Genomic DNA, 26,447 nt, shown 5'->3' on the forward strand with positions numbered 1-26,447 from the left:
CGTGTGAGTGAGGGGGAAACCAGTGTATCAGGAGGAAACCCACTTGACCGACTTGGTGACCGCAAACAAAATTCACATGCGCCCAGGCCGGGAAGCGTTTATTTGCTATGTGTGGTCCACTCGCAATTTGATTTACTGGCAAACCCCTAGGTTTGATAATGAAAAACGAAAAGAAAATCTATGAACACCGGAGAGGTGTAACGTTTCCGACTCGCGGCTACTTTTGTGAATCGGTCCATTCGGAATTCCTCTGCCGTTTTCTATCGAAAACAACCTCGGATGTATGCCGTTACATCAGTAGAAGTAGTTCGTAAAATTTTGAATGATATTATTCATGAAATGTAGTGTTTTAGCTTGTATTTTCGTAGATCTAAGTTTAAATTGATCGCCAGTGAAGTGTATTATTGCAAACATAATAAAGATTCCCAAGAGTTTAGTCATTACGTTTAACAGCTTTGTTTAAGTGTACCGATTTCCGACATTGTAAACCGTCTATATACACCCGAGGTTGTTTTCGATGGAAAATGGCCGTGAAGTTCCGAATGATGTAACACGCCTGTGCGACAAATACTGCATTGGGGGTGTTGTCAATCATGCCTGTTCGCGGAAATTAGCAACCAAAGTCGAAACATACATGACGGTACCTTTCTATTCGACGCATGTCTAACATTTGCCGCAATGTCTGCTGATTTGTCCTTCGCATTTCCACAATCTAAAATCAGAAAAAAATGCGTGGGATATATTTACCATACAATCATTGATCTATTATGAACGATTACGCATCAAGCAATAAAAATAAAAAATAAACAATTTCTCGAAACTTCTTAAACTTAACAGGCTTAAGTAGCTTATTTCAATTAGCTCAAACACATACTTAAATTGGGTGTTGATAAATGTGATTATCATAAAGATTATTTCTTTCTAAAGAATAAAAACTCTTAAAGATGTGAATATAACGCAAATTATTGAAAAACAAAAATAGTGAGTTTAGCTTAATCCTTTTATAAAGGACTTAAGATTTTTTTTCGAGAAATTGGGGCCTGATGTTCACCCTTGATTATCATACCAAATTGCATGTATATAATAAAGTCATGTTAATGAAGTTAAATAAGTTTGGGGTTTAAATTGACACTGTTTTGATGTGCAAAATGACCGACCATGTTTATATAAAAAATATTTATAAACATTTTTGGATATCATAATATTTTGAGCCAGTCATGAAAAACCTAAATCTGAAATGGGTAGTGCGTCACGATTTAATAGAGGTGTTATATTCTTTAAAAAAACGAAATGTAACACTTTAATTGAAAATCATACCTCAAATTGAATTATAAAAAGCAAAGCTATTTATGCAACGACCCCCATTGAGTTTGAATGCATAAATCTTATCAGCAAATCAGTAGAGTGTAACCTTGATGACGCAATACCTAGCCTTATTTAAGTTATTTTATGCATGGTATGTTAATTTGAGGAAGAAATAGTTCAATGCAGTTATTACGTGTGTAGACTAGCTTTAATATTTAGGAATGCGGTTTCAAATCATACCAGTTATTCAAGGTCAACTTAAGGAGAATTTACAATATTATAATGACCCTCGTTTACAATAGCAATCCCATTATTTGATCAACGCCCACGTGAAACTTTCATTCTTAAAATGGCTTTAAACTGCTCTTTTAGTTTTAAATTTAAGTATTCTGCCTTTGTGGATGAGGTGCCTGAGTTATTTGTCGAAAGTATGACAACATTTATGAAATTCTTGACCCGTTTCAGTAAAACAAAATGCGTTAAATTTCATAGGGATTATATACGTTGACAATGAAACGAAATTCGCAAAAAGATAAAAGACAACTTTTACAACAATTTCACAGAAAAAAATACATGTTTCCATTTATCACACACATAAATAATTCAAGATGTATAGAAATTGTTAAATATGTACTTGCTCTACAAAGCTTACAATCATTTTATCATTTACTGTTCGAAAAAACTTGTCGTTTAATTAAACAAATAAAAGCGAGATTTTATGTAAATAATTATTGTTGATTTTGTTATCGTGTTCATGATGTGGTTTTCATTGACGTGTATTTCGAAATCATATTGATAAATAGTGTACATTAAAGTATTATTAAACACATTTACAGTCAAATACAAACATAAATGATTAAACATGTACATTTTAGTACGAATTGAAGACAGTTGCACTTAAACATAATACTTAGATGTAATACCAAGATTTGTCATGTTTTTAAAAAAGATAATTTGTATAAATATTTTTAACGTTAGGGTTTACTTTATAGGTTCTAACTGAATCCAGTTGAATTACAATAACATGCAGACGACACATTGATCACAAATTGTCACCGCGCTCATTTGTAATAGATCGATTCAAACACTTATAAATGTCTTAATGAATGAAACAAACTCCAAGGAGTTGATAAGGCGATAAAATACCTTCACAACTGTCGTCAGTCGATTGATGTTTTTTGTTTAAAACCACGTGTTTATTTGACCCTTGGTTGATCAACCCATCTTCCTTTATCTGACCACTGGACAGCGCTTCCACAATACACAAATATAAAACAATATATTTAAACATTTCACTTAAAATCCAGGTCAGCGAGTTATTTTTGTAAAATTAAAGCCGCGTGTTCGTTGTAATGTTTATTCACTACCGCGATATGAATGTTACGTCGACAAAACATGTACGGGGGGCGCTCAAAAGGATTTGTTTGAAAAAGTGATTAAGAGATAGACGATCGTAATCGACTTGTTCCTCACAAAAAAATACTGTAATCATTCGAAAAGTAAACAATCTTTTATCATTGTGGACGCTTTTTTACAATTACGGCTTAACTATTTAAATTGTCCTTAAATACTACCATTATGTCATGGTAGAAGGTTATAAGCATGTGTTTACCAAAATAAAGAGTTTAACTCGACTCAGTAGCATACCTTATTACAATTGATAAATACCAACTATTGACTTTTAACCTTTAGTGCTTTAGATTAATATTTGTCTACCTTTAGTTTTCGTGATTATATTTTGTCTACCTTTAGTTTTCGTGATTAAATTTGTCTACCATTAGTGTATGAGATTATATTTTGTCTACCTTTAGTGTTAAAGATTATATTTTGTCTACCATTAGTGTTCGTGATTATATTTTGTCTACCTTTAGTTTTCGTGATTATATTTTGTCTCCCTTTAGTTTTCGTGATTATATTTTGTCTACCTTAAGTGTTTGAGATTATATTTTGTCTACCTTTGGTTTTCGTGATTATATTTTGTCTACCATTAGTGTTCGTGATTATATTTTGTCTACCTTTAGTGTTTGAGATTATATTTTGTCTACCTTTAGCTTTCGTGATTATATTTTGTCTACCTTTAGGTTTCGTGATTATATTTTGTCTCCCTGTAGTTTTCGTGATTAAATTTTGTCTACCTTTAGTGTTTGAGATTATATTTTGTCTACCTTTAGTGTTTGAGATTATATTTTGTCTACCTTTAGCTTTCGTGATTATATTTTGTCTACCATTAGTTTTCGTGATTGTATTTTGTCTACCTTTAGCGTTTGAGATTATATTTTGTCTACCTTTAGTTTTCGTGATTATATTTTGTCTACCTTTAGTTTTCGTGATTATATTTTATCTACCTTTAATTTTCGTGATTATATTTTGTCTACCGTTCGTGTTCGTGATTATATTTTGTCTCCCTTTAGTTTTCGTGATTATATTTTGTCTCCCTTCAGTTTTCGTGATTAAATTTTGTTTACCTTTAGTGTTTGAGATTATATTTTGTCTACCATTAGTTTTCGTGATTATATAATGTCTACCTTTAGTTTTCGTGATTACATTTTATCTACCTTTAGCGTTTGAGATTATATTTTGTCTACCTTTAGTTTTCGTGATTATATTTTGTATATCTTTAGTTTTCGTGATTATTTTTGGTCTACCTTTAGTCTTCGCGATTATATTTTGTCTACCTTTAGTTTTTGTGATTATATTTTGTCTACCTTTAATTTTCGTGATTATATTTTGTCTACCGTTCGTGTTCGTGATTATATTTTGTCTACCTTTAGTCTTCGTGATTATATTTTCGTCTATCTTTATTGCTCGAGCATATATTTTATCTACTGACCCAGCCTCTGCTTAAATATACCGATTCACCTGATGAAAACCGTTACCGACTGACTGCTGATTTACCAACTTGAACGTACGGTACATTGGACAAAATGTAATTTTGAAATCTGACGAGTTCTTAAGTTTTGTTAATCTTAAAAAAAAAAACTTTAAAATATGGGTTAAAGCTGATACATTCAGAGATATGCATTTGTTGTGAACTCAATCATAATTTGTTGATACACGGACGAACGGAGAATCCTCACAATATGATAACAGACGAAGCCATGCACGCATGGAAGTTTATGAGAATAAAATAATTATTTTTAAAATAAGTTGAATTTAGAAAAGTTATCAGCGGACCTGAATGTACGTTTTTGGGTTGTTAGTGTTGTGCTGTTTTTGATGTGGTTGTTGTTGATGTAGTTGTTGTTGTTGTTGTTGCAGATCTATATGTTGTTCTTTTTGTGTTGTTATTATTTTTAACATTTAATCAAACACGGGCCTCAATGTATCGACATATATTAAGCCTAACACGTTAAACTCACTTGTTTTATTTCGCCTAATTACTGCCTTAAGCCCGATTATAAAAACCAAAACATAGTTTAAGGGACTAGAGATACTTCAAGAATTTGGGGCCAGGTGGATTAATTTAAGCCGTTAACTTCCAGCGACATCTTATTTATATATCCCTCATTTGGACGGCCCTCACCTAGAAGTCGTACGATTTTGTCACACTGTGCAGTAAAGGTTGCATACAAAATACATATTAGCTAAACGCGTGATTTCACCATATATATCAAAACCATGTAGATAACGCGCTTAAGTAAGGGTATGTAAATAAATCTATGTTTATCTATATCAAATGGCGGCTATGTTTACATCAGTTTCGCTGTCTATTATTCCCCTTGTGTATGGAGTATAGACTATGTAACGCACTCGTAAATGCATGTATAGTTTAAATCCGTTAGTTTTAATTGTATGTAACTAGGACAAAGGCTTGTTAAAGGGAAACATCACTGTTGATAAAAGGAACGGGAACAGTCACCACTGACTCAAATATGTGAAAGTCATCGCAATTGATTTATCCAGATATCGTTTTAATTGATTTATATATTTACAGCTCATTCCTTGTTGTTGTTTTTTTTAGAAATAAATCTACTAACGAAGTGAGCCGCAATTATGATAAACTCTGCATTCACGTTTGACATTTTATATTAATGCTCAACTGCATATTGCTAAAGGAAAGCTCTTAGGAAAAGCCTTCATCATACCACTAGATGGAAATCGGTTCTCATGATACTTGGGAAAACTGAATCTCATACCAATACGAGCAAGTCGAATTTCATACCACTAAAGTGAAATTAAATCTCTTAAACGTAGGAAGAAACCGACTCTAATGGAGAGAAAAATCAATCGGATAGCACTAGAAGGAAATCAAATCCCATGACACTAGAAGGACCATTATCTCATAACACAAGGGATTGGCGAATCTCATCACACAAGGATAAAGCCGAATCTCAAAGCACTAGCAGGAAACCATATCTCATTACACTTGAAGGTAATCAATTCTCATAACACTAGAAGGAAACCATATATCATTACACTTGAAGAAAACCATATCCCATAACACTAGAAGGAACCCTTATCTTATAAGACTAGAAAAAAACACTCCTCGTAACACTAGAAGGAAACCATATCGCATTTTCACTAGAAGGTAACCACTTTTCATAATACTAGAAGGAACCCACTTCTCATTACACTAGAAGGAACCCACTTCTCATAACACTAGAAGGAAACAATATTTCATAACACTAGAAGGAAACCATATCTCATGACACTAGAAGGAAACCCAATTTCATGACAATAGAAGGAAACCAAATTTCATGACACTAGAAAGCAACCGAATTTCATGACACTAGAGGGAAACCGAATATCATGTCACTAGAAGGTTACCGAATGCCACTGCACAAGAAGGAACCCAAAGTTCATGACACTGAAGGAAACCGAATCTCATGCCACTTTAAGGATACCAAATCTCATTGCACTAGAAGGAAACTTAATCTCATAACACTAGAAGGAGACCGAATCCCATAACTCTAGAAGGAAACCGAATCTATTAAAACTAGGAAAAAACCATCTCATAATGCTAGAAGGAAATCCAATCTCATAATAATAGAAGGAAAGCCAATCTCATAGCACTATAAGAAAATCAAAACTCATAACAGTAAAAAGAAACCCAGTCACATATGTGTAGAAGGAAACCCAATTTTATGAAGATAGAAGAAAACCTAAATTCATAACACAATAAGGGCATTCGATCTCCGCAGACTGACAGACAGACAAAGTTGCAGGAAGGCCGACAGACAAAGAAGTAAGCTGGCAGACAGACAAAGTAGCAGGCAGGAAGACAGACAAAATAGCAGGCAAGAAGACAGACAAAGCAGCAGGATGGCAGGCAGACAAAGTAGCAGGCTGGCAGACAGACAAAGAAGCAGGCAGGCAGACAGACAAAGTAGCAGGCAGGCAGACAGACAAAGTAGCAGGTAGGCAGAAAGACAAAGTAGCGGGCAGGCAGACAAACAAAGTAGCAGGAAGGCAGGCAAACAGACAAAGTAGCAGGCAGGTAGACAGACAAAGAAGCAGGAAGGCAGACAGACAAAGTAGTAGGCTGACAGACAGACAAAGTAGCAGGAAGGCAGACAGACAAAGTAGTAGGCTGACAGACAGACAAAGTAGCAGACTGGCAGACAGACAAAGTAGCTGGCTTGTAGACGGACAAAGTAACAAGCTGGTAGACAGACAAAGTAGCTGGCTGGTAGACGGACAAAGTAACAGGCTGGCAAACAGACAAAGTAGCAGGCTGATAGACAGACAAAGCTAGCAGACTGGCAGACAGACAAAGCTGGCAGACAGACAAAGTAGCAGGCTGTTAGACGGACAAAGTGAAAGGCTGGTAGACAGACAAAGTAGCAGGCTGGTAGATGGACAAAGTAGCAGGCTGGCAGACAGACAAAGAAGCAGGCAGGCAGACATACAAAGTAGCAGGCAGACCGACAGAAAAAGTAACTGGCTGGCAGACAGACAAAGTAGCAGGCTGGCAGACAGACAAAATAGCAGGCTGGCAGATTGACAAAGTAGCGGGCTGGCAGACAGAAAAAGTAGCAGGTGGGCAGACAGACAAAGAATCAGGCTGGCAGACAGACAAAGTAGCAGGCTGGCAGGCAGACAAAGTAGCAGGCGGGTAGACAGACAAAGCAGCAGGCTGGCAGACAGGCAAAGTTACAGACTGGCAGGCAGACAAAGAAGCATGCTGGCAGACAGACAAAGTAGCAGGCTGACAGACAGACAAAGAAGCAGACTGGCAGACAGACAAAGTAGCAGGCTGGCAGGCAGACAAAGCAGCAGGCTGGCAAACAGACAAAGTAGCAGGCTGATAGACAGACAAAGCTAGCAGACTGGCAGACAGACAAAGCTGGCAGACAGACAAAGTAGCAGGCTGTTAGACGGACAAAGTGAAAGGCTGGTAGACAGACAAAGTAGCAGGCTGGTAGATGGACAAAGTAGCAGGCTGACAGACAGACAAAGAAGCAGGCAGGCAGACAGACAAAGTAGCAGGCAGACCGACAGAAAAAGTAGCTGGCTGGCAGACAGACAAAGTAGCAGGCTGGCAGACAGACAAAATAGCAGGCTGGCAGATTGACAAAGTAGCGGGCTGGCAGATTGACAAAGTAGCGGGCTGGCAGACAGAAAAAGTAGCAGGCTGGCAGACAGACAAAGTAGCAGGCTGGCAGGCAGACAAAGTAGCAGGCGGGTAGACAGACAAAGCAGCAGGCTGGCAGACAGGCAAAGTTACAGACTGGCAGGCAGACAAAGAAGCATGCTGGCAGACAGACAAAGTAGCAGGCTGACAGACAGACAAAGAAGCAGATTGGCAGACAGACAAAGTAGCAGGCTGGCAGGCAGAGAAAGCAGCAGGCTGGCAGACAGACAAAGTAGCAGGCTGGCAGACAGACAAAGTTTCAGGCTGGCAGACAGACAAAGTAGCAGGCTGGCAGACAGACAAAGAAGCAGACTGGCAAGCAAGAAATCGCGAATCCCAACTTAAAGATGCCATCTCATAGATGAACCGTTTTGACAACTTTTTTTCTTTGTTTCTTTGTCTTGGAATGCTTAAATATATGGAAACCAGTGAAATAAGACTGGTGACATAAGATCAGTTTTTCATATTAACGCTAAAATGATTTATGGCTATAAGCGTTACTGACGAAATTTTCAGCAGTATTCCAAATAATTGAGAAAAGCCCTATTGTTTGTATTCTTACCTGCCCGAATTGAAAGCTTGATGGCACAATAAGCTGATTCTGAGACATTTAAAAAATAAAACATGTCAATCTGTGAAAGTTCATCTTTAATACAGTCGAACTCCAATTGCTCGATATCCCAGGGACCGGCCAAAATACTTCGAGTTTCGAAAAATTCGTGCCAAGCGGTAATTCTTATATACAGTATAAAGAAATATGTCATTTTCTTCCAGTTCGAGCCAACAGGGAATTCGAGCCAAGCGAGTTCGAGCCAACGGGGTTCGACTGTATAGTGATTTTTCAATGAGTTGTGTCCCTTATCAAAAATAGAACAACAACCAAAAACCATCCCTATTATCACAAAATACTCAATTTAAATCTCAAACTCAACTCAACTTACTACATAAAAGCATAATATGATTTAAAATCTAACATGTTTTATACTTTTTGAAAATGTTTGAGAAATTCTACTCAAATACACTTTTGGCTGAAGAATATATTTCCCTTGGAATCTTGACCAAAGGCATAAATCAACATATCATATGATAAAATGCCTGTTAAAAGGTGTAAAATCATATCTTATTTTTAATAGCTTCTGAAGCTATGTGGTAAAATGAGTTGAGACTGAGATTGAGATTTGACTTACAGATGCACTCTTACTCCCAAATAAGATTTACCATAATTAAAACGATTGTTTTAATATTCCAAAAAGGATGACTAAATGTCGAAAACAATGGTTCTTATGAAGGTTGCCGAGTTCAAGTTGAAAGAAAGGTGCAGAAAACACGGTATTTTTGCCTTATGGGACGATAGCAAATCACAGAAATCTTTTAGCACTCACCAATCCTTAAATATTTTTGTGTTTTCATTTATTAAAATACGGTTACAATCTTTGTATTGGTAATTATTTTTTCCATAAATACCTTATTATGTAAGTAGTTAAAGGTTGATCACTCAAAATATATGTTTGTTAAACATGAGTATGTATTGATTTTGAATGAGATTGTCACTCGTTTGTCACAGTTTTTTCGTGATATTGGGACCTGATACTTCTCATATTTATCCTTAATCATTTAACGTCATTAACAGTAATTTTAGGAACGAACAACATATCCTCTCCCAGAATCTTAATATGTCCCATACTGTTACCTGATAATCACATGAAAGTATTGGAAGAAATCTCATTTTTCATCAATGCAATGATTCCATAATATCTACAAAATCATTAGTATCGTTTATTGTATGAGGTAATACTATCTTTGTCTCTGTATGTGTGGAATGCATCGTTTTTCTGGCACGCTTTTTTGGGGCGCTAAAGCTATGATTTACTTGTATTACATGTTTCCACAACCGAAGTTATATTTGAAGGATTTGTTTAGGAAAAGGCATATTAGTTTAAGTTTGCATCATGTAATGTTTATACATTTCATTCAGACTTTATCTTATAAAGATGGAAACTCTTCGTTTATTGTTTCCAGTTGCCTTTATTATGGCACTGATTTGCAATGGGCAGCGAACACAACTGACACAGGATGTACTTGTTGAAGACTTGCTTCGCTTGATGGAGATTCACGTGGATCACTGTGGCGGTTACGACTTCTGTTATGTTCGGGCGATCTCACACTATAATAGTTCATATCACATGGACGAATATGGCAGCTACGGTTCGTGCTGTGTACGTTGCTCATGTAAACCATCTTGTGAACTGTCGGGGCTGTGTTGTCCTGACTATTGGTTTAAAGACATTTTGGGAGAGAAAAATGAATATAAGCTTTCCAATATAGATGACCTTCGTCGTACACTTGCAGCTGATAATGTGTCTGAAGTTAGTTTACCTGCTGTTGGTAACGAGAAAGCAGAGTTTGAGGAATGTGTAGCTGAAATGCAAACAAAAGATAATGTTAGGTACAAGCCCGGGCAGCTTAACCCGGGCGTTTGGATGACAACCACGTGTCCGCCTGCCGGGAACCAATCTAGTTCCGCTCTTACGAAATACCAATGTGAATCTGTCGAACCGACCAACAAAGAAAATCTTATACCTGTTGTGTCTAACAGAACCGGAAAGATGTATAGAAACAAGCATTGTTTGGTGTGTAGAGAGCACCACGAGTCATATACTGAATTTAATGTTTACATAGTTAATCTCGTGAGCAACACGATCGACCAATGGAAACTGGACTATCCGAAAGAGATTTTGTTGAGAGCGGCACGCGTTCATCTAGGAGACTCATCCTACAGCGTTATATACAAGCCGCCTAAGGAGTTTGCGGCTGTCCGTGAGTGCCAGGTTGCTGATATAGACGGTTTCTCGTGTGGTGTTAATTACGACACAGAGCGAGGGTTGTGCGAACTGTTTTACCTTCCTGTATTTATTAAAGATGGTCCGCAAAACACTTATAACATTTCGAGGAATGGTGCATGTGTAAAGTGCAGTACCGTCGCAGCTATAAACAGTTGTGTCCTCTTACAAGCTGTTGGAGATGAATATAAACTTCAACTGAATTTATGGAATGTTAGTTTTGCAGACAATCAGATAGAAGTGTTTCAGAAAATACCAAATGAGAACCAAAATTTTGGAAAGTGCAAAATTGGACATGTGTTCGATAATAAAATTGCACGGGTAAGTGAGTTCAATTCCTAGTAAAAATCAACATGTATTTTTAAAAATATATTACAGTCGAATCCGGTTGACTCGAACTCGCTTGGCTCGAATTCTTGGCTTGAACTTTATGTAAATAACCGCTTTATTTTTACTATAGCTTAGCATTTCCGCTTGGCTCGAAAATTCCGAGGATCGAGGTATTTTGCGGGTCCCTTGGGGTTTGAGCCAACGAGGTTTGACTGTACATCTAAAATAACTGATTATACTGTTACGTCACATATGTACAATTGAAAACCGTTGGCTCGATATCGCGAATTTGAGGCAAAGGATTAAATTTGTTCTTCTCTATGTAAGTTTGGTTCGATGTTCACCAGACTGGAAGTTTTTTGACCAGTCCCTGGGATGTCGAGCCAACAGGTTTCAACTTTCAGATGCAAAACAATGGACAAGCTGGGCATTGAATATAATTATGAAATATTAATTAATTCATTGTAAGTGTGTTGCAAAATGATGCCTTTCGGTCACCAGTCATCGTCGGCAACCACGGTACTTTCTCTCGCTACACTTCAAACATACCGTGGGACAATAGACTGACAAAATCGCTTTTTAATGAATATGCATGAGGCAGGAGAGACAACTCTTCTTCCAATTAATCCGCATATTACACTCAAATATTGTTCAATAACATTACAGCGTCAGTAGCCTCCGTGGCTTGACTAATCCCATCTAATATTGTACTGAGAAGGCGGACCGTCCCGGTTCAATTCCGGCAATCGCCAGAATATTTTTCAACCGTAAACCATCTGGTATGTGCGGAACCAATGAAACTGCTTTATTAATTATTCATGATTACGAGAGTTTCCTAACCAAATTGCCCACGGTACACAACGAAGCATAGCGTAGTGTTTATTAGGGTATCCGATGATGGTCCCCAGCGTACATTTTTTTTTTCCTTTTTATGTCCTAGTGACCTCGTATTATTTTGGTTCCATTTAACAGGGTTTTATAAGATGATAAGAAATATGCAAAACATATACCGAATCAAAAATAACAAACAAGCTAAACACATAATTTCAAGCACAAATAAGAGAGCTTGGGAAAGGCTGCTTGTACGGGTATGGGTATACTTATGTGGACAACCTTTTTGTGCACTTCGTATTCTGTGTATGTGTATTGTTAACATGTTTAGAATAGCAGTAAGAGTAGCTCGACAAAAGTCATTGGTTTGATAACAGCAAGTCCATAAACGACTTAAATCTCAACTATAACTTGAGATTGTACCTGCAGCTAATCGACAAAATTCGTGTATATATATAAATATTAAAAGCTGCACTCTCACAGATTTAACGCTATGACAACCTCTTTTATTTTTGTCTTAGAACGAGCAAATTCACGCGAAAATGCATGGAAACCATTGGGGACTGCTGACAAATCATCAGATCGCAGATTTTCATATTTAAGTTCAAATATGGATGTTTTATGTATTTTTCTTAAACCGTTAGTAACGCTTTTAGCCATAAAACATTATTTACGGACGGAAATATGAAAATCTGCGATCTGATCTTTTATCAGCAGTCTTATATCACTGGTTTGCTGATATTTGCGCAAAAAATGGCTCATTCCAAGACTCAAAATAATTTTCTCATTTTAGGGAATTTGCAGACCACTTCTCTGTCCGGCGAGGACTTTCTGGTTTCAAGGCAAGTGCGTGCCACAAATAGCAAACATGGAGAACGTTGTTATGGAAACGGTACTAAAAATCCAACCTAAGGGTAGAGTTTCTGGAAAGAACATTATAGGATACAGAAAAAGGTTGCGCTATATACTCGACACCTCTGCATCTGAGATATTTCAGAACAACTACGTGTATGGCGAGTGGGAGAAGATTATGGATGACACTGTGGGATTTCATGTATTATACTTTGTTTTCGGTGTAAATGATACGTATATTACTTATGGTCACATGATTGTGCGTTTATCTGCTTTCATTAAGGTCCTGAGTGACACTAGTGTGAAGGTATCTGACATGACAACAGAGGTTCAGGTCAAGGTCACTGTAGGCTCAAGAGGTATTTATAGTCTGAGTGGGGACAATTCTCGGCTGTACGATGCAGACTCAAATAATGAGTACACTCCAATTAAACCATTCATTATTCCCGCTTCGTTTCGTAACAAGCACAGAATGCATTTATTGCCTAAGCATTTGTGTCATAGAGTTGCTGTCACTAGCAGGGAGATCGTAGTACAAGGGAAGTATTTTGGAAGGCTGGTAAGAACCGACAAGCGTGTAGATTTCGAATGGAACAAAAAGCGTGCCCAGCAGTATCTAGTTTGTGTGAATGACTTCATAGATGTTGCACACCTAAACGGGAGGAACGCCCTTGATGTCACAGGTGGTCACTGGCTTGATTCAATCAGATTTGAATATATTTTCGGCGGAGTTACCGCAGGAACAGTACTTCTGTTGCTCGTGTTGATAGCGTTCAAAGCTTACAGGGGTCGGCGTATAGCTGGTAATACGTAAACAAAACGGTTATATGGGTTTCTATTGAAATATGTGTTGTTATTGGTTATCACCGATAAACATTTTTGAAAATATGCTGATGGATAAAATCCAAAATAAACACACGAATGGCTCTGGTGTCTCCCAAAATCATCATTGCTGGAAAAGATACCCTAGACTTGACAAAATATAGGAATTGCTCTATTCCATTCCACCAATTTTTTATTTCAACCCAGTCAGCGATAACGGTTTTTGAAAATATGTTCATGTATTAGTTCCAAAATAAACACCTGACTAGTTCTGATATCTCTCAAAATCATAATTGCTGGCAAAGATACCCTAGTCTTGACAAAATGCAGGAAAATTGCTTAATTCCACCATTTTTTTTATTTCAACCCAGTTACCGATCAAGGATTTAGAAAATTATCATTGCTGGCAAAGATACCTTTAAAGTTCCCACCCAAAACATGGCCGATGAAGCCAAGGATAATTCTAAATAGATTAAGTTGCACAAGTTCCCCCTATTTTAAAAAAGGTTATCCGTTTATAGAAAGTATCTAAAGAACAGTCAGTGCGTCACCATCAATGTTCTTATCTTATAGACGGGATATTTTCGAGCAACTGATTTGTCATTACCTGACATGACAACAGAGGCTCAGTTCAAGGTCACTGAAGTAGGTATTTATAGTCTGAGTAGAGATGTAACGATGTCATGGTAACCTTTCTCATCCTTTCCTGGCAGCTTTCAAAGCAGCATATAGATGTCAAACTAGCCTGTTAAGGCTGGTTGAAGACTGAAAAGAACCTTGATGAGAACAAAATTAATGTGTATGTGCAATTCTGATGGACCTCTTAAAAGCATTCGACTGCCTCCCCCATTATCTCAGCTAAGACTAGCTAAATGCATATTATCATCCAACTTTAGCACGTACACGTATGCACATCTATCTTACAAACAGAAAAACAGGCCAAACCTGGTCATATAACAAATGAATGGAACATCATCGTGTGAGGTGTGTCACAAGGCTAAATATTAAGGCCTCCAGTCTTCAAAATCTTTCACGATGCCATATTCATCTTTATTAATAATGTAGCCTTGTATAATTCATACAGATATTTTTTCTATGTGTGATGAAATTCCTTATGTTTGGTAAATTACTCTTGAATTACTCTTTAATTAAAGTATTTTATATCTTGTAATCTTATATCTTGTTATTATTGTCTAAGAAGAGAACGAGAATAAAATATTTTACGGTGATCTGTTGTTATCTGTCATGTGGAAACCAGGGTGCTACAGGGGTTGGTACTAAGGCAGAAATTGGAACATTGTATAGCGAGGAATTAAATAGTGTGTATGTTACAACAAATGCTAATACGAATTGTGTGTAATCGCATGGTCGTATGGTGAACGTTTGACGTTGGAGTAACAGAAGTTGATTCTGGATGACGATTTTAACGTTTGTGGTTACAAGAAAGTTATTCATTCATTTTTTTCCTAACTTTAAAATTGTCCATCAAGGTCAGTTGTTTTATTATTTCAACGGCAAACATTTACAACCATGTATAATCCACTTAAATATTACCTGTACAATTTCTCTAAAAGCACGAATTTATTCTACTTATGTTTAACATGCGTCATATAATTTCATTCAAAATACTAATGCCTTATAAAATCATGTCTCAAGTTTATTGAAAATCCTGGCGTACTGGGGAATTCTAACACATCGAAATTTGATTTACTCTACCGTCGAGTGTTTTAAATTGCCACGATATATATATATATATATATATATATATATATATATATATATATATATATATATATATATATATATATATATATATACACCAGTCTGTCTAAAAAAGTAGTGCTTTTTAAAATCAAAGACATTTTACATATACTTAAATTGATGTCAGACCGTTTTGCCTAAGGCCACACCAAATTGATAACTTGTTCATCGGATTTTTTGCAAAAAAAGAGGAGCGAGCGAAGAGCGAACAAATATTATAGTCATTTAACTCACTTTTGCTCACATTTTATTCACTTATTAACTAAACAATGATAGTGTAAATAGTAAAAGGATAACATCCAGTGAAAGAATGATAACACTAAAAGATAATTCTATACAAATATTTGTTTTGATATCAAACAAATGCTATTTGAGATCAAGCAAATGTATTTCTTTAAACTATTTCATAAATGAGAGAACTTAAAACCAGTTTTTCAGGTTTTTAAATCTTTTTTAAAAAAAAAAAATTCAAAATACCCTATGCATGGCTAAGTTAAAGCCTGGACACAAATACCAATGGTCACAGCCCCCTGCCTGCCCAATGTCATATCCAAATCTATTTACTAGGTTTTCCACTTTTCTTTAGGAAAACTTGGTTAAAAATAATTCTCTATTAAAATACATTGTCATATCTCATGCCATGGAAATGACTAGACAAGGTGACTTGAAAAATAACTCACAAAATGAATATAGGCATTTGCAATCAAATATAAACTACAACTATCATTCTTGCATTGACTACATGATTGGCCTTGGTAGCCATCTAAGTTCAGAAAGAAAATTTACAAAAAAAATACACTGTATTGTAAACTATTTCAACTGAAAATATGTCACAGAAAATTCCAGCCAGCGCCAGACTGACATTAGGCTTTTTTCAGAATTTAACGCCTATCTTTTTTAAACTTGCGGATTTTCCTTATTTTTTTAGATATCTTGTTCAAATTTAGACAAGTAATTAAGAAAACATAAACATATATATAAAATTAAAAGACACGTTTACTTCTGTTGTACTGCAAATACTGATTGTGTCAATTTTCATATAGAGCAAAAAAATATTTCAAGAAAATACAAGAATATACAATATTATTTCATAGAAAAAAAACAATCAGCATAAATATTTAACACTTGAATGATTTCCATATATAGTTTAAATATACACATGAACATCTAAAAAATCTACAAACATTTATTCGCAACACAAAGTGTGATTAATACCTTTTTCCAATCACACAGTGTCTGACACCATTTTTGTTATCCTTTTTAACTAATAATTACAAAATATACACAATCTGGCTTGTTTGATGTTTTTTTGTGTGAATGGTAACACTCATGGGATTTAATGAAGCACATATGAATGTCAGTCAGATTAATTTTTAGCGTCATCCTACTGTCCACGAACATCGACTCATTGGTGACCAAGGCCTCCTACCCAAGCATGCCGTTGTTGCCTCATGGGGACAGGAATTTCATGATCCGCTGTGTCGGAGGAATCTGAAATTTTAATAAGCAATATAATACATAAATGTTCATTGTAGTATAATGTAGTATGCATTACTGAAACAATTTGATGATAACACAAGAAAGGTGGTGCTCGTTTCTTGACCAAACTTTATTTTTCTATTACTTTACATGCATCGCATATGAATTAAATAAACACTATACTCAGATCTGTAGCAAAATGAAAACAAACATGCATAAATCATAACATATTGTATTTTTGAAGGAAACAAATAATACATCATAGTTGCTATATAAACAGCAAAGATGTTAAAATACACGCCTGAAATTTTTACCTGGACAGGTGTAGTAGGCGTAGATGACAGATTGGAAACTGTCTTTTCACTGTAAGGTTCATCCGATTTCCGTCAAACATGTCCGAACCAAATTCACTTTGGATAATCGCTGTCATTCACGATAAAATTCAGCAATTCTTGCCCAGTATATATACGTTTACTTTTAGCGGAAGCCAAATTCAAACAAACACATTTGTCCAAAATTTAATCAAACTTTAAATAGTGGTAGAATTGTCATTTGTTGACGTATTAATTTTCAAGAATCAGCAGTGCGTTCAGTCAGGCGAGCGTTTACAAAACGCTCGCGAACGTTTTGTTTTGTATCCCTGTTGCAACGCAGCGCATAAAAGTTAAGCGGGAAACCAAACAGCAAACGTTCGCCGCAAACATCTTTACTGAACGCGTTGCAGGAAGTGAACTGGTGCCAATTTAGTCTCGATCATCTAGACGCTTGTAAACGTGTCTATATCGTTCATTGAGTCTAATTAGAGCGCCTGCATGATTGAGCCGGTGCTTTGATAATTGTAATTATTGAAAAACGCGGGGGGAAAGGCTGCAATCTACTAAAAAAATTAGCGCAAGTGTTAAAAAAATAAAAAATATTTTTTTTTTGCTTTTCTGAAGATGAACAAATCCGATGAACAAGTCATGAATTTGGTGTGGCCTAAAGACGAACAAATAAAATAAAATATGAACCTTTACTTTCCTATGTTTTCTTTGCTGACGTTTTTGTTTTGTTTTATTGAAAATAGCAATCTTGGACATCTGCCCTTTCAAAACATACATTTTATTTATGAAATATGGTTTAAATGGTTGCATGTGGTAATCTTAGTTTTCATTCGCGCAATATTTATGTTATTACGCGTCATCTCCATTTTTTGACAGAAAACGTTCGATAAAATTCCGTTAATGTCAGTGAAAGCTCAGAAAACATTGATAACATTTACTTAACAACGCGGACTCGATCGCTTATATCCATGGTATAACTTTAATCATGCAATTTCAAAAACAACAGAAAAGGCACGGAAAAAAAATGTGTTTGGATTCTCGAGTTGGATTGACCTTGACTCGATGTCATTCGACATTTCTACAAATCGCGTACAATCCTACACCAAGGGACGCTACGCTGGGACGCAACAGACGATGATAAACACTTGATAAACTCCCCTTTTTTATATAGTTTATATGTACTGTGTTGTTTGTTGAATTTTGTGCTGTATTTACATGTTTCTGGTTGGTGTTTGTTTGTAATGTGTTCTATGTATTTGGCGTGACCCTGTACAATTGATCGGGGTTTATGTTCAAACATTCGACAAAAACTGTGCTTGTTTCTGTAGTTATTAATATAGATATTGTTCAAAAGGTTATTAAAAAATACATTGGTTTTGCACAGTTGTGGTTTTGCACAGTTGTGAATTTCGAGATAACATGTTATTTATTTGAAAATTTGATTAATGAATGTTGTGGTTTAACATGCATTTACGTGTGGTTTCAAAGTGATAAATACCATCTTGATCGTTATCTTTATCGTCGTCGTCGTTGTAGCATAATACTCATCCTTGTTATAAAATTTATGCGTTCTTTATATTGTACAATTTCTTTAATATCTTTTTGACGCGAGTAAGTTTGAAGATCATCGGAAAAAAGGACCGTGGTTGCCGACGATGGGAATATCCTGAAATGTTGGACCAACAAGAGTATACTGATTAACAATAGGTGCAATTAAAATAAGTTGTCCGGTTAACGCAGTGGTTAGCACACTCAACTAGGCGATCCTGGTTTGATTCCCGACCTGTGCGCATGTGAGTTTGCATTGGTGTGTAATCACCAAGCCAGACAAGTGAGTTTACACCGAAAACTCCGGTTTTCCCCACAACGAAAGACCAAACATTCGTGTAACATCGTGACAGCGAGATTGATTAATAAAATGCTGTAATAACTTGTTTCACAGCCGGTGTAAAATAAATATGTTTAAATTTATCAAAGTACGATGTACTTGTTACATGAAGCAAAGCGGAAGTTGAAATATCAAAATAATAATGCGATAACGTTTGTAAAATCATATCTTCAGTTGATTTTACATTGAGGAAGTTAAAAAAAAACCGCCACATTTACATACTGGGTGATACAGTATGATTTAATCAGTTGCTTTGTTTTATCCGTGCACGTACTGGAGATAGTTATGATCAAATATATGTAAGTAAAATGTAGGTTTCTTATTTTATTACTTAAAATAAGTTTGTGTTTACTTTAATACATAAGTTGCGGTGATTCAAGACGTTTTATGTTATTCAAAGAAGGCATTATAATTAAAACAGTTTGAAATTAACAACTGTTTCTATGTTAAAGGGTGTTTGATTTTTTCACCTTTTCATAAAATATACTTCTTAATTTATGACCGAATAATTAATACAAGTAATCACTCTTCTCTAATCAGCGTCCTTAGTATCACGCCTTTGTTTGTCTTGACTTTTACATTCAAGAAATTTTGGGAACAGGACGACATATAATAACTTTCATTTTCAACACTATGTAAACAATTGCTATAACTCGTTCTATACAATGGGCCGATTGTTCAGAACTATGTACAAGTTAACAATGGTGTTAACGTCTTTATCTTAACTTTCAAATACGAACGTAATTCTCTAAAACATTTCTGTGCACATTTGTGATATGCAGTATTTCCAACAAGTTTTGAGAGAACTGTTTCAGATATACCTGTTTTATTTAAGTGCATGAGCAGATGTTTAATATTTCAAGTGTTAAAGTTAACAACGGTGCCTTTAACAACCTTGGTAAATTTAACAAAGTTCTGAACAATCAGCCCCATCAAACATAACTTCAAGAAGCGATCACGATGGTCTTTCAAGGTCATATATACTCATAAATTTATAGGGTCGCCCGACCAGTAACAACGCTAAAGTGACCTTGGTAAAGCGCGTGGTAACCCATGATGATCACTGCGGCCCCACCAACCAACCAGACGTCGGACATAGCGCTCCCTAACATCATCCTGACCGGCGGAAGTAGCGCTCTCTCCATCGTGGGAGCTCTTGTCATATTTTGCAGTTACTCATTTATACCACCGGAAAAGGTTGGCATTTTACATACACTAGTAGATTTTTGTACTTGCAAGTATATATTTATGATGCTAGATCTGTTACTTGCTGAGTCTTAGTACCGTTTTAACCCTCCTGAACTTCGACAACACGAGTCGAGGTAATGCCATGGGAATGTTGTCGTCGAGGTCGTTTTGCAAAACTTTAACCCTTTACATCGGTCAAAACACTGTTCAAGATATTTGAATCAGATGTGGTACACGATACCAGAGACAAAAGGAACATTTAAAGCAAGGCCCAACACTCGGGCTTTGACCATAGTCGAGTTATGTCCCTTGTTTGACTACATATATATATTTATATACATTCGAACCCCGTTGGCTCGAACTACTCGTTTAGCTCGAATTCCTCGATGGCTCGAACTCGATGTAAAGGACCAAGTACCTTTTACTTGGGGTAAACATTCCCGCTTGGCTCGAATCTCCGAGGCTCGAGGTATTTTTGCCGGTCCTTGTGAGTTCGACCCAACGGGGTTCGACTGTATATATATGAGAGCATTGGGGATTACTTCGCGGCGTTCTTGTAGCTCCTGAATAAATTCAAACTCAGTGGTGCACTATCCTCACTTTGTATTTCTTATAAGATGCTACAGATGCTCTTATATCTACAAGCATGCAAGTAGTTTATGGGCTGAACTAAAGTGGAAGCCTCTTATGGAATTGCTAATCATAAAATTGCTTACACACTTAATGGTCGGCTGTCTTTTTTCTTCAAGTATTACGATAACGATGTTGATGTTTAAGAATAAAAAAAGTTATTCATTTAGTTATGTTATACTTTTTTTAAAGTTATTAAGAGTAATTATGTTTTATCAGTTTTACTCTGATGTTTGGTTTGTATCATCATGGCACAATAAAATACAGTCGAACCCCGTTGGCTCGAACTCGCTTGACTCGATTTCCTCATTGGCTCGAATAGGATATTAAGGACCGAATTCTTTATATTAAATGTAAGCATTCCCGCATGGCTCGAAATTTCCGAGGCTTGATGTATTTTCGCTTGTCCCAAGGAGTTCGAGCCAATGGGGTTCAACTGACAACGTAACAGTCATCTGCTTTAGCTTCTATTAGGGTGTCTTGAGGTCTAGCCCCTTTCATTAAATCATTACGTTCTTGATAGTATTGAAGTTCACTGGACTTCGACCCTAGTCAATCGTTAATGGCTGAATTAAATGCTGTCTAGAAAATATTTTAATCATATTTTGTACACAAATATATTTTAAAAAGGTTTGGCTTTGTTCGATTCCACGTGACGGAAATTCTTGTTTGACCCGTCATATTGGCGGCTATAGCTAATCGAATCCTTTAATGATCACCATGTGACGTTGAATACCACATTACAGTTTTCAATGGTCATGGGTGTATGGATAAACATGAGATTTTAATAAAAGTGAATTATTATCAATTCCACATTTCTTTCAACTTTACTTCATCGATGGTGTAAATGAACCGTTTTGATTTCGGAGAATAGATAAACAGTCGATGTGAAAAATGTTTGTTAAAAGAAATGTTAGCCAGATAACGATAATAAACAAATATATTCACTGCCTTTTTTAAAAAAAACTGGTCGTTGGTTAGATGCAGTGGTTATTTCCCTTGTAAAGGGAAAGCACTGCGCTTGAAAAAATCGCAACATATTCATGCACATACCTGGTAACGATTAGACACACAGGGTACAAGTCTTTGGTTTACCACAAGCTAGGATAAAAAATAGCCGATTCTTTCCAGACGATTCCGCATATTAAGCCATTTAGGGCTAAAAGGTCAATTACACACCTAGATATTGAACTTTCATGTAAAGAAATTTTCGGCTGCCATTCGGGTGGTGGAGGATATATGTTTTATTCAATCGTTAACGTGTTTCTGACAACATGGCGCTCTCTGGTTTTAACATGTTATACATGTATATCAATGCATATCTTAAAGTGTTTTACCTTATGTTTTCCCTAAAATAAACAAACATATTGTCACATTTAAACCTATTCAGCCTATTTAGACGCTGCTTTGATGTCTTGCATCAAAATATGTCTTGTACATGCTGCACTAGAAGCTATTTCACGCAGCCATTTGATGCTTGCATCAATTGTTTTCTTGTCATGTTTTATAATGAATATCTGATTGTATTCCGAACGTCGTTTTTTTGCAGAATTTCACCCGTAAGTTGCTGATGTATCTGACGGTGGCGGACTTTGTGACGGCGTTTGGGAACATGGTTGGGATGGTCCGCTACGTGACGCTCTACGGTACAGGCCCGGTATGATTAAAAGTTATCTGTTTGAAAAAACTTATTAAGTAAGACGTCGAAAAAATATATACGTGAAAGAATTTTAGTTCAACCTGAATTATTTTACAAATATTGGGAAACAAGTTATTACAACATTACATTAGTCACTCTTGTTGGCACTTGTTACGCGAGAGTATGGTCTTGTGTTTTGAGTGAAATTGGAGTACCCGGAGGAAACCCACTTGTCCGGCTTGGTGACCACAAATCAAACTCGCATGAAAAATCATCGTCAGCAACCATGGTATTTTTTTCCGTCACACTTTATACATAAGCATAGCGTAGTGTGTATCGGGGGTATCCGACGATGATGAAACATATGGGGTAAAGGTGTACAAATGAAATGAAATAGAAACAATCAGCTTTCGCTTTTTTGGAAGAAGAGTTAATGTTTTTAAGTTTTAACATTGCATTTGCTATTTATCACTCAATTTTAACATAACACGAAGTTAGTCCACCATTCGTCTATGCCTATGCTTATAATATTAAAGAACTTCCATGCTTATTTTGTTTTTATAAAGTCACTGTTTTTATACCCAAAGTATATAAATACATAAATTATTTGTCATAAAGTGTGGTCTTTAGCTACGTGGGAAATGACAAGAAACGCTTAGAGATTTGTTTATGCGTCGGTAACGCTTTTAGCCACAAAACATCATTTTCCGACCTTTAAAGGGACTGTACACCAGAATTGTTCTGTAACGAATCCCAGGACAAGTATCTAATAGAATGTGTTACGCTTTGATATCATAATTGTAAAAAAGTACCAAAATGAAAAATAAATTCTGTCGGAGTCCGGGTTCAAACCCTTGTCGCCAAAATTGCAGTCCAGCGTCGTATCCACTGAGCTATGACGGCTGTCTCCAAATGGGTGACATAATTAAGCTATACACCTAACTCGGTAATATCACGTGATAACACCGACTAGCCAATCACGCATAAGGAATAAATTCTACGTGGTAGACATACCCAGTAATCTTTTTAATGGAAAAATACGAAATAACTGCTTAACTTAAATAAATCGTAAACTTTGTGGTACTTCAGTTAGTAAGTTTCAATGCATTGTACACATCGATGCCAAGTTTATGTCAGTTTTCGACAAAAAAATTCGCTATTTTATCATACGGAGAACAGCCCCTTTAATATGAGAAACTGCAATCTAATCTTTAGTCAGCCTTCTTATATCACTCATTTTTATACATTCACGCCAAAAATTACTCCATTCCAAGTTCAAAAAGAAAATTAAAAAAATGTCAAAACTGTCAATCTGCCAGAGAACAGCTTTAAAATCTAGAAGTGCTTCTAAGATGTATTAATTTTATGAATACTAATGCACATGACTGTATGACTATATTTATAAATTTATAGGAAATGAATTTAGAAAATTGTTATATATTTTGATAGAGAGTTCAGAACTGCAGTGGCCATGTTAAGACGGAAGAAGAGTGGCTGTGCAAGACCCAGAGTTTCCTTACGACCGCTTCCAACATGTCATCCTTCCTGTGGACGCTCGTGATCGCCGTGCACCTGTGGGCGTCTGTCGTGCTGCAGTCAGATAAAACCAAGTCCCGCCTCGCACGCTTCATTTACCATGTCTTATGCTGGGCGGTACCGGGTATGCTTTTCCCATTGCATCTTGTCATGTGGTGGTTGTGGTGATGATGGTGGTGGTGGCAGTGGAAGTGTTGATGATGCTCCTGCTGCTGCTGTTGCTGCTGTTGTTGTTGTTGTTGTTGTTGTTGTTGCTGCTGCTGCTACTGATGATGATAATGATGATGATGATGATGATGATGATGATGATGATGATGATGATGATGATGATGATGATGATGATGATGATGATGCTGCTGCTGCTGCTGCTGCTGCTGTTAATGATGATGATGATGATGATGATGATGATGATGATGATGATGATAATGTTAACGACGACGACGATAGTGATGATGATAATGATGATGGTGATTATAGATACAACATTTTTATGTAACTTTTCCTCCTATATGATATATACTACAAACAATACACACAAACTCAATCCAGCAGACAATAGCAATCACTGTTACAGTTGCTGTGGTAGCTTCGATATTTGGATCCCTTGGTGAAGACTATTGTTTCGGTACGGGCGTATGGTGCGGAATCCGTAGCGATTTGCCCCACCACGAGGTCGAAATGCTCATGTACATCGCTGACATCGCCTGGCAACTCTTCTCCTACATTGCCTCCTGTTTTCTACTTGTTTTATCATATTTTACTTAGTAAGCACACATATTTTTATTCAGAAACAGTACGCTTTGTTCTCTGCGTCACATTTGTATATAATACTTCGATTTCAGTGTGTGTATACCTCGTGATAAATTGCATCATAAATGCTACGTCGGAAGGCAATATTTTGATTTGAAAAAAGACTTTAAACAAAGATAACTTCACTATTTCTTCACCATTTTAAATGGAACATAGCGCAGTCTACGCAGCTTACGGAGCCCCACCTTCGGTCTTTTACAAGAGTTTGATTGAGGGTTTACTAACTTAAGACACTTCGACAAACCTTTTCACAATACGGCCGTCTGACGGAGCACTGTCAAAACTTTATTTTGGAAACAGGTTTGTCGAAGTGTTTGATGAAACAAATGACCTCATTAAATTTTGGTAAAACAAATGCGGGGATCTTTAAGCGGCGTAGACTGCCCTTTGTTTCATTTAAAATTGTGTTGCAAATGAAAAGTTGTCTTTGATTTAAGTCTTCATTTTAAGCAAATTTCTGCCTTACCACTTAGCATGTATGACGTCATTTATCACGTGGTATACACGCACTGGATTTATTCTTCGCTAAATAAGCAGATTTTAATGCGTTAGCTATCTTTAAATAAATAAAGCAACCTTTTTTAATTTTTAATTACTATGGTGGCACAAAGGTGACATCCGAAACACTTTATTTATTTGAGGCCACAACTTAGTTTTACGTACCTAAAGGGTTGCATATACGGATGATGGTGACCACATCTTGTGTCTGTACGCTCAATCCAAAACAATGATTACGTCCTGAATGCTTGACTCAGCAATAGAACAAGCGTCACTGTACTATTTCCGTCTAAACATCAACGATCTCAGTACTCAGTGCAAATGACGTTAACTTATTTACATACTATGTGGCCACAACTTTTTAAATCGTGGCCACAACGTTTTTTTTTGTGGCCAGACCTAGTATCTTGTGGCCACAACTAAGTAACTTGTGGTCATTAGTTACTGAGTTATTGCCACAAGTTACTAAGTTGTGGCCACAATATTAATAAAGAGTTGAGGGTTTCATCTCTGTGACACCGTAAATAACAGAAACGCGAACATGGCGTTCAATATGTGTTTTTTATATATATATTTATTTTCATTACAGAGAATGAAAAGGCTCAACATAGGTGAGGTGAGGCCGTTCTTGCGAGGGGAAGATAGAAACTATTTGTACATATGGTTTGTGTTATACAGTTTGAAACTCTGGGGTATTATCCGCTTCTTTTTGACAACGTACATGCCCGCAGACAAGCTGAATACCCGACACATGAAAACGTTTTTGAAAGTTTTACTCTACCTTCAAAGTTACGGCGCAAGTGGACAGGCATTTTGGAACTGTGTAGTTTTCTGTCTTTTAGATAGAACCGTAAGAATCGGTTTTAAAAATAAATTGTTCGGATGCAAGGCAGAAACTCGGCCATTGCTGCACGAAGATAGTGATAAATTATTTTGTTGCAATCCCTGTATACAGACATACCCAGACGATCAATATAATGTATCTCGTGACTCCGACCGTTAGCACACATCCCACCGCGCTTTCCAGTGCGGTGATTTTATAATACAGTCTGTAGAAAATCGAATAAAAAATCGTAAAAAGTTGCTTAAAAATATAGTCAATATGAATGTTTAAGCAAGTAATGCTGTTGTTGTTGTTGTT

At 36.3% G+C, this 26,447-nt stretch overlaps 4 protein-coding genes across 4 annotated transcripts in view; 3 read left to right on the top strand and 1 right to left on the bottom strand.

Moving 5' to 3' along the window:
* LOC128211860 (uncharacterized) overlaps window positions 1-2,675 on the bottom strand; it is a 29,578-nt gene extending 26,903 nt beyond the window's left edge. The window contains exons 1-2 of the mRNA XM_052916963.1: window positions 2,452-2,675; window positions 645-712 (exon numbers count right to left, since the gene is read on the bottom strand). Of these exons, the coding sequence (XP_052772923.1) occupies window positions 645-712; window positions 2,452-2,596 (213 nt within the window). The 5' untranslated portion in view covers window positions 2,597-2,675. The remainder of the gene's footprint in view (window positions 1-644; window positions 713-2,451) is intronic.
* A 3,379-nt stretch (window positions 2,676-6,054) lies between these two features.
* LOC128210506 (octapeptide-repeat protein T2-like) lies at window positions 6,055-7,000 on the top strand. Its single transcript, XM_052914855.1, has 2 exons — window positions 6,055-6,102; window positions 6,455-7,000. Exons 1-2 carry the CDS (start codon window positions 6,055-6,057, stop codon window positions 6,998-7,000), a joined length of 594 nt encoding a protein of 197 aa, XP_052770815.1.
* Window positions 7,001-7,100: 100 nt separating this feature from the next.
* On the top strand, window positions 7,101-7,934 carry LOC128210507 (uncharacterized). Its single transcript, XM_052914856.1, has 2 exons — window positions 7,101-7,349; window positions 7,695-7,934. Exons 1-2 carry the CDS (start codon window positions 7,101-7,103, stop codon window positions 7,932-7,934), a joined length of 489 nt encoding a protein of 162 aa, XP_052770816.1.
* An 11,065-nt stretch (window positions 7,935-18,999) lies between these two features.
* On the top strand, window positions 19,000-26,034 carry LOC128211842 (G-protein coupled receptor 157-like). Its single transcript, XM_052916932.1, has 6 exons — window positions 19,000-19,304; window positions 20,004-20,202; window positions 22,373-22,480; window positions 23,912-24,122; window positions 24,573-24,762; window positions 25,896-26,034. Coding segments are annotated over exons 2-6 (654 nt in total). The 5' UTR covers window positions 19,000-19,304; window positions 20,004-20,058; the 3' UTR covers window positions 25,897-26,034.
* The last annotated feature ends 413 nt before the right edge of the window (window positions 26,035-26,447 follow it).

This window comes from Mya arenaria, chromosome 12 (assembly GCF_026914265.1).
Source record: "Mya arenaria isolate MELC-2E11 chromosome 12, ASM2691426v1".
Lineage (NCBI taxonomy): Eukaryota > Metazoa > Mollusca > Bivalvia > Myida > Myidae > Mya > Mya arenaria.